Source organism: Lonchura striata, chromosome 1 (assembly GCF_050655825.1).
Source record: "Lonchura striata isolate lonStrDom1 chromosome 1, ASM5065582v1, whole genome shotgun sequence".
Lineage (NCBI taxonomy): Eukaryota > Metazoa > Chordata > Aves > Passeriformes > Estrildidae > Lonchura > Lonchura striata.
In genome coordinates this window covers 52,273,512-52,282,046 of record NC_140703.1, presented here as the reverse complement: position 1 = coordinate 52,282,046, position 8,535 = coordinate 52,273,512, and the positions used below count along the sequence as shown (strand labels likewise).

Here is an 8,535-nt window from a genome sequence, read left to right as displayed (position 1 = left end):
AAAAGTGCCTAGACTCAATATATTCCAGATTTCCAGCGCAGATAATTAACAGTTGTGGTGTTTGGGTTTTTTTGATCAGGGAACATTCAAATATCTTGGAAATCAGGCTTCCATTTATCTTACTGACAGAAACATCACTGATAGTCAAACTAAATAATTCCTAATTTTCTTCACATTACTTAGAGCTGTTTTACACTGCCCTTCACAGACTCTGCAGTCCAAAGGAACTGCTACAGCCAGCCTCTCTGACACCCCACAGAGAGGTATTGTAGACTTCACTCCAGAAACTGGATTAAAGCACATCTTTTGGAATTAATTTCATTTTAACAATATCAAGCAGTAGCCAGTTGTCATTTCCCTAATATACCATGTCAAAGTTTACTTACTTTCACTCCTAGGAAGCTGTGCCATACTTTTAAGGTTTGATGTCTCCAGTAACACCTACTGAACCTGGTTGTCTCTGTAAGGTTAAAAAGATGCACCCACAAGACTCCTTTTATGTTCAAAAGCATAACTAGGGTCATTATGTCTCTTCTCAACTTCTCTTTGAGAACCTGCATACCACCTGAGGGCTTTGAGACCTCTTCAGGCCTGCTCTCCCATCCCTAAAGAGTTTTATGGCTTCATTTAAATTATCCTCATGCTTTCTTGAACTATAAACAGTGGGTCTGGAAGCAGTAAATAGATAGCACTATGGTTTTACTTCACTATTTCTACTTGATGAAGCTATTTTTTGTAAAAATACACTCTGTAATAGCCATTTCCTCTCATTCTGTCTCTTGTTACTTGACTTTAACTTTCATTCTTTGCTGACAATCCCAAATTTACCAGTTGGATGTTTGCTGCTATGTGAGGTGACTGGTCTGCAGTTCTCTGTCTTTGCCCTCACTTCTAAAAGTTGAAATTACTTTGATATACCCTTCATTCTTTGAAACCATGTTTTCAAACTTTAATTAAACAGTAATATCTGTGACTCAGAGTTGAATCTTCAAAGTAAAGTAAGCTGCCAGAGTCCCATCACACATAGTAATGTAAAGCCCCTCTGTTCAGCATTAGATCTCTTTAAAACAGGTTGTCTACAGCCACACTGTATCATGGATCACTGCTGAGTCTTAAGTTGTCATTTTTTGTGTCTTTTAATTTACACTATATTAAAATAATAAAGACTGCAGTGTTTCTATAGCATGGAACTATGAGCGTGTAAAAAAAGATGGGATGTTTGAAGGTGGAAAGTGCTGTGGAAGAAGAGAAGACTCTGGTAAGCAGCCTGCTGGGAGCAGTCTCTGGAATAAAGTATGCCTGCAACAGTGCACAAGTTAAACTCAGAAGGAACTAGTTGATTGAATCAAAAAGCAAATCTAGGATTGAACCAGTTATTTTCTCACCTAGAGAGCAGCAGGTGGGAAAGAACATTGGGGATCCTGATAATTATCAAGTATGCCATGCTTTCTGCAGGGCTAGATTCACAACTGTGCTTAAACTCTCACAGTGAGAGTTGTATGTGACACTGAAGACATGTGGTGTAAGGATGATGCATTTTATTCACAATCACTGAAAAGGAATGAAAATAAATGGTCAGCTCCTGCCCCAGGTCACCAGTTGTCCTCTGCAGTGTTTGATACATTGTGTGCTGCATGACTTGCTTATAATTAAGCTCAAAAAAAGAATAAAGCAACAAAATTTTCCAATGATAAAATTAGTGATAGTAGCAAGATTACTAGCAAACTGTGATGAACTGGAGAAACACATGGAAGATTGATTAGGAAAAAGTGGCAGATGCAGTTCAGCACAAACAAATAAATTATACACGTAGACATAAATAATCATAGTTTCCACATATGAAAAAATAACCTCTGAGCTTATCAGTCTACTAAAGAGTGAGATCCTGCAGTTACCATAGATAATGCCATGAAAACAGCTCAACTTAAAAAACAAGTCAAATATTAGGAAGGAATAAAGAACAAAAAAGTAATCAAGCAGACTAATACTTAGCTGAATGGCTGAAGTTGTGTGTAGTGTTGGTTCCCTTCTTAGAAAATAATATATGACATTCAGAAAAGTTTCAAGGGACAGTAAATACAGAAGCTACTAAACACATCTCAAATACTAAAGCATTTCAGTTTAGAAGATGAAATTGAAAAGTGACCTAGATATCTGCAGAAACATGGCATGGTAGATAAAGGTTTACAGTTCAAAGGACATTAAACTAGTGAAAATCAGGCTCAAAATGGACAAAAAGTGGCAATTCTTTATGCAACAGACATTAATTGAGAAAGGCTGCTGATACTCAGGAAGCATATACAGTCCAAAGGAAACTAGACAACTACTGGAAAAAACAGCATTGAAAATTACTAAATAGACAAACTATACAATGTTCAGGAAAACCTGGAATAGAAGACATTCAGATGCGAGGAGAACACAGAAAAGAAGCAACCAAACATGCTTGCATTGTTCTTATCCTTCCTGAGGCAGCTGCCTTTGACTAGAAAATAAGCTATTGTGTCTTTTGTCAGGACCTGTATAGCTATTCCTATGTTTATCTTCTCCAGAATTCCAAGAGCATGAAATTAAGGATCACAGAGGAAAAGCACATACTGCTTGCTCAGCTTCTTGGTTAAATGCAGTAGAAGGTGATATGTGTTACAAATGCAGCCAAGACTTCTCAGTCATCACTGCCAAGCCTCAGCACTCATGTTCACATAGTGGGGATGCTATTAAAGTGATAGACCTACCCTGCAGTCCCAATATTTCCAGTATGAAGCTTCCTATGAGAGAATTTTTTTTTTTATTTCTCACCAGGAAGAAGAAAAAAATACTTATTGCATTTGTTATGGATGGTACCCTGAACCAAAAGCAGTCAGGAGTTCTCTTACACCACCTTAAGAAGCAACATGTTCCCCCTTTAGTACATTAAGTAACCAATGTTACCATTTAGTTACACATAGTAATGAAAATAGTGCACTTTTAATTTTATAGACATCAAATTGGGGTTTTGAATGTCAAAGACAAGCCCTTCTTCTGTAATTCTGCAGGACAAGTGGTCTGCCAGAAAATGCCTAAATGCATAAAAGCTGTAAGCTTACCAACAGTAAAATGGTAAATGCATTTACTGGACAGTTCAAGAATTATATATAATTTTATAAATTATGTATAAATTGTCATTGCAGTTGCAAGGTGGTTTTAAGCACTTCAAGGACACTGAACCAAACTAAAATCAAGCTACCAAGTTAGTAAAAAACCTGGAAATACATAAAACTAATCAATAGAGTGACATTCAAGGGAAGTCATCTGACTTGTATTACCCAAAGATTTGGCTACAGAGGAAAAGGAAACACAGCAGCAGAAACATATATTCTAATTGAGTTTCATTATTATTTTGGGTACATTCGCTATAGTTTACAGAAAATTTTCAGAGTTCAAGTTACACAAGGGAAATCTCACAGACTGAGATGTGACTCCTGAGACCAGCGAGAATGCTCCCCAAGCCTTTTCTCATTTTTGACATGTAGCACTAAGTCTAGAGAAAATTAAGTAAGAGATCTAACTGCTCATTTGTGCTCATCTGACCTGGACTCTTCAGGATATTTTACTGAATTTTCAGATTTCCAAAGATAAATTTAATTACTGATATCTTTTCATACAGTCAATATCCAGGTTATGAACATTTAAAGTATTTTGTAAATTGCTGCTATGAGTGTGCAAAATGAAACCACTTAAAAATTCCCCAGTTTGGTTATTTACAGCATCTTCCTGGAATGCTTTGGCCGGGCTAACTGAAAATAAAGGCAAGTGATTCACTGCAATATAAATATTTTTCTATTCTCTTTGTCAGCAATATGAAGTATTTTGTTTCCTTTATTGTTTTTTGTAGAGCTATGATCCAGAGTGTATATGATGTAAACTCTTCAAGTAAAATGAACTTTTTATCTCTGCACAAATATAACTTTTGGCTTAACTAAGATTCCAGGTTCATTTCCAAATGTGCTTTGCCCTGTTAACTCTGCAGGTTACTTTAGGTCCCATTAGCGCTACACTTTGAAAACAGCATAACAAAAAAAAAAAAATCAAAAGCCTTTGAAAATCCCCCAAAAACTTATACAGCAGCAGATGAAGAACACACAAGAAACTATCTTCTTGCAAGGTACAATTCCTGGGTGCAGAGATACTTACTGGACATTAATACGTCTTTTGGCATCAGTGAAGGTTTCCAGTGCTAAATGAGAAGATATTCCTGTACCAAGCAGCTGTTTAAGACTTACTGACACTCATCAACCGAATCAGATGCTTCTCATGTATGCACTGACTATTGTATTGCAGTAACAATATAGCCTTAATATTTTTAGAACCTACAGTCAGAACAGGTGTAACAAATGTAGCATCTGCTCACTGTGAAACATTCCATGTCATCTAGAATTCAAATTTACATACATATCTACATGGATAGCTGAAGAGCTTTGGTTATCTAAGTTAAATATTTTTCCCAGCAATTTGAATTGAAATCAAAAGCACAATTCACAACCTACATTAGTAAAAAAATGCTTTATTTATTACTTTCAGCTTGAGACTTAAGTTACTGCTCTTGCTCTAAAATAAAGTCACTATGGGCTTCATTCCCATCTGGACAACAAAGCAAGACTAAAATTGCACATGTAGCTTTTCATCAAAGCAAAAGGTAAAACCCATGACATACTACCACTTCTAAAGGATGCATTAAAAAAACTACACTCATTCTAAAAAGATTTGTTGGTACACACTAGTAAATTCAACAATGTACAATATCTGGTGTGATTTTAAATGTACAGGATGCCAGAGAAAAACAATTGCACTACATTCACAAACAGTTCACAAAAATACCAATAATATTACTGGTGGACTTTTTAAAAACTTTTCAAAGCTCTTATATACACCATTCTTTTGAAAAGTATAATGGAAGTACTCTGAAACCTTCACATACACTTATTTCATTTTTTGTTCTTAATAGTGGCAATCTTCAGAGCTTCTGATAAGTTTAACTTGGCATTCTTCTCATGCAGAGATCTTCTCCCATGTCAGCCTGTCATATTTTCAGCAGCCTAGAAAAAGAAAAAAATCATCCCACATCACTAAAAGAGACGCCATGTAGATGAAATTAAATCTTTTCTTCTAACTTTTTAAATTTACCTAGAAAACTTAGGGGTCTAAAAAAAAAAAAAGCTACTTAGGAAATTTTTTCTAATGAACACTACTATTTTCTAAAAAATAATGCTGTCAACTGCCATTACCCTTTACTAAAAGAGCCACTGCTGTTTACTTGTCTTACATCCTGTATTTGAGCAGCTTTTATCTTGTACATTTTACCCTAATACTTTCAAGAAAGGCTCAAATGCATAAATATAGTTACCTTTGGAGTTTACATAATTAATGGTAATGATTACCCAATCCATACAGATTAGTTATGGAAACAAAACTCAGAGGAACTACGCTAATCGTAACTGCATAATCATACTAACAATTATTTAATTAAGAATATTAGTAATTTTATCACTGGATAACTACAGTCAACAAGGCACAGTTGTTCAAGACTGACATTGGTAGATTTTAAAGCAGTTATGGGACAAACAGGCGAAGGAAAGCAAAAGGAATGGGAAACCAGTGAAAGCAATGGAAGAAGTAAAACAACCTTCAATTCTTTATATACAGTTAAATGCATATATAAGAATACCTTTAAACATAGACACAAATACAAAATATGCATGAGCATAGAAAAATACTAAGTTAAAAATAAAATATGAAGTTTTCCAGAATAGAAGCAAGATATAGGTTTCCCCTTTCACTTCTCATAAACAGCCTAATATAAGATGCAGTAATAAAAATCCCTGACTGTGATGTTTAGCTAAGCAGTAAAGAATGATAATCCTTTAAAATGCAAGTGAGATTTGTTTTAAAAACCATGGTTACCCCTCTAGTAGTTAAACAGGTAAAATACACATATATGAAAAGCCCTATATATATATATATATACACATCACAAAATTCCCTCTTTCTGTGGGAAAGGCTCAAAGCACAGGTTAAAGGGGGAAAAGCAATATGTTAAGATGATGTTAACAAGCTGGATGTTCCTGTTTACAAATACTGCTGCATACTGTTAAATCTGAGGTTGTAATAATGAGGGGGTATTGGTTAAAGGAAAAATCTATTTGTGATATTATGCAGGTAAGGGGACAAATGGAGACCATAATAAAAACTTGTGAATTTTGGTTGTGTTTTTTTCTTCAGAAGAGTTAGTTTAATTACTGTATTTCTAAGAAACATTTTATTTGTACCATTTCCTGTTTCATGTTCAGTTGTTTTCATTGCCTCCTCTATTGAACAGCTAAAATGAGTCATATCAAAGTACAATCTGCAAACTGAAGTACAGCAAGTTGCATGTGCATCTGACTCTTAAGAACAGATTTATAAGCTTTTTAAACTAGAGCATTACCTTTAGAGCTTCTGTAGCCTTCCGCAGTTCTTTAATAACAGAAGATAAGGCTTCTGGATTTATTCCTTGTTCACAAAGCCGCACACAAATAGACAATGTCTCCATATCCAAGCCAGTGTTTAATATTCTTGAAATCTCAAACAGAACTGCAACAGAAAAAAAAATAAAGCGCTTTAATTCCTACAGACTATGAAATTTCAATGATCAAGACTGTTCTTCATCAACATTTAGATTCTACAGCACTTCAACACTTTGAACATAGCAGGTGTCCTTTGTTGTTTGCAACAATGTTTATGCTCAACCTTCCAGCATAAGCTAAAACCTACAGCTTCTAACATACACACCATGCTTTCCTGGTTCAGGAAATTTAATATTGGATAATAGGTTTTGAAAGAGTAAAAAAAAAAAAAAGTGAAACATTCAACAATTACACCTGCCAATTAGGTAAAAGGTGGGCTATAAGAACACTCTGTGCTTTTGGACTCCAGATACTGATGAAGTCTTTCTAATGTTTGGGTGTTAAGGCAGTGTCTTTGGCAGAGAGACGCAGCAGTTTCTCCGCAACAATTCTGAGCTCTTAACAACTTTGCAGACAACAACTGCTAAATTTCTGTATCTATCCTAAATAAAATATAGTTACACAGGAAGCCTGGGCTCCTAAATCTGAACATTAGTGCACTTTCCCTATCTATTCTCAAAAGCCTTACTTTGTCTTTATATCCGCCTGTTGTCCCTCCTGTCGAAATCATTCCTGAAAGAGTGAATTTGTCAAGTACAGTTACCAGAACTTATATTCTTTGTCCTTCCCAAAGAAATCACTCTCTATCTGCACAAAATGGTTTTACCCTCTTGCAGCATCAGAGAAGCCATAATGATCCTACTAGTCCTGCCTTGCTTCCAGCAGCAGGTCAGAGCATGAAGATCAGTGGCTGAAATGCTAATTTTTACACCAGCTCAACTCATGAAAGTCTGTATCAAAAGACCCATTTGTAACAGCAGCCGTAACTTCAAGGGAAGTGAGGATGCTGAGAAAATAAATTCACATCACTATCCCTGAAACATTCCCCCTAGACTCTACTCCCTTCATTAGGGCATTTTCAGAGAAAGGTTCCACATTTAACAACCCTCAACAGATTTCCACCCTGCATATAAGCTTTCGGTATAGGCGTTTTGTGGAATTCCAGAGTTTCACACTACAGTGCGAAACAATTCCAAAACATGCCATCCTTTGACTCCTCGGCCTTTCTAGTCAGGCTGAAAATGAGCACACGAAACTCACTCACCTGCTCACGTTTCTCATGGCTTATCAGTGTACAAAGTATTTCCCAGTACCCCTTCTCTCACATTCCCCATCCCACAACAAACAGCACCTGAGGTTGGGGTTGGTCGTTGCTTTTTTTTCCATATCAGAATCCATTTTAGCTCTGCAGCACTGACTACCGTCCTCAAAACTTTTTCACTATTACTGCAGTTTGGGCTGTTTTGAGGGTTTTTTTTGCCGTGTACTTTGTTTTTCTGACATGAGCCACGAAGAACAATGGTCGGGGCTCGGTCGGCGCGGGCGCTGCCGCTGACCCCGGCCCAGCGCCGCTCCCTCCTCTCCCTCCCGCGCACTGCCAGCCCCAGGCTCGGCATTTACAGCAACCGATACAAATAACGGGAAACGAGAGCAAATATAAATATATACAGACGCTGAAAAACCCCTAATATTCTATGTTAAATACCGAGCGAAATTTAAAAACGAAACAAAACCATAAAAAGGAAAAGCCACGTCAGTTCCAAAGGCACTCGCTCTGCGGGGGTTGAGCTGTTTCGCGAAGTGAGACGGAGTGAAACAAGAACTACACGCTGCATCCTTCGGCAGCCGCAACCCGCGCCCCTCTTCCCCAGAGACGCGTCCCTGTGCACGGCCCACGGCGGGGCCAGGCGTCCCCTCTCCCTCAGCAGTGGCTGCCCGGGGGTGTCACGCACCGTCCATGGTCTCCCTCACGGCGTTCAGGCTGGCGGCGTTGCTCGCCATGGCGACCCCGCCGCGCCCGGAACCGGAACGCGCCGCGCACGCCCGGGCCCGCCGG

At 37.6% G+C, this 8,535-nt stretch overlaps 1 protein-coding gene across 1 annotated transcript; it reads right to left on the bottom strand.

The window, feature by feature from the left end:
• Nucleotides 1–4,524: 4,524 nt before the first annotated feature.
• MZT1 (mitotic spindle organizing protein 1) lies at nt 4,525–8,498 on the bottom strand. Its single transcript, XM_021547995.4, has 3 exons — nt 8,432–8,498; nt 6,461–6,606; nt 4,525–5,072 (listed from the first exon to the last, which is right to left on the bottom strand). Exons 1-3 carry the CDS (start codon nt 8,478–8,480, stop codon nt 5,049–5,051), a joined length of 219 nt encoding a protein of 72 aa, XP_021403670.1. The 5' UTR covers nt 8,481–8,498; the 3' UTR covers nt 4,525–5,048.
• Nucleotides 8,499–8,535: the final 37 nt, after the last annotated feature.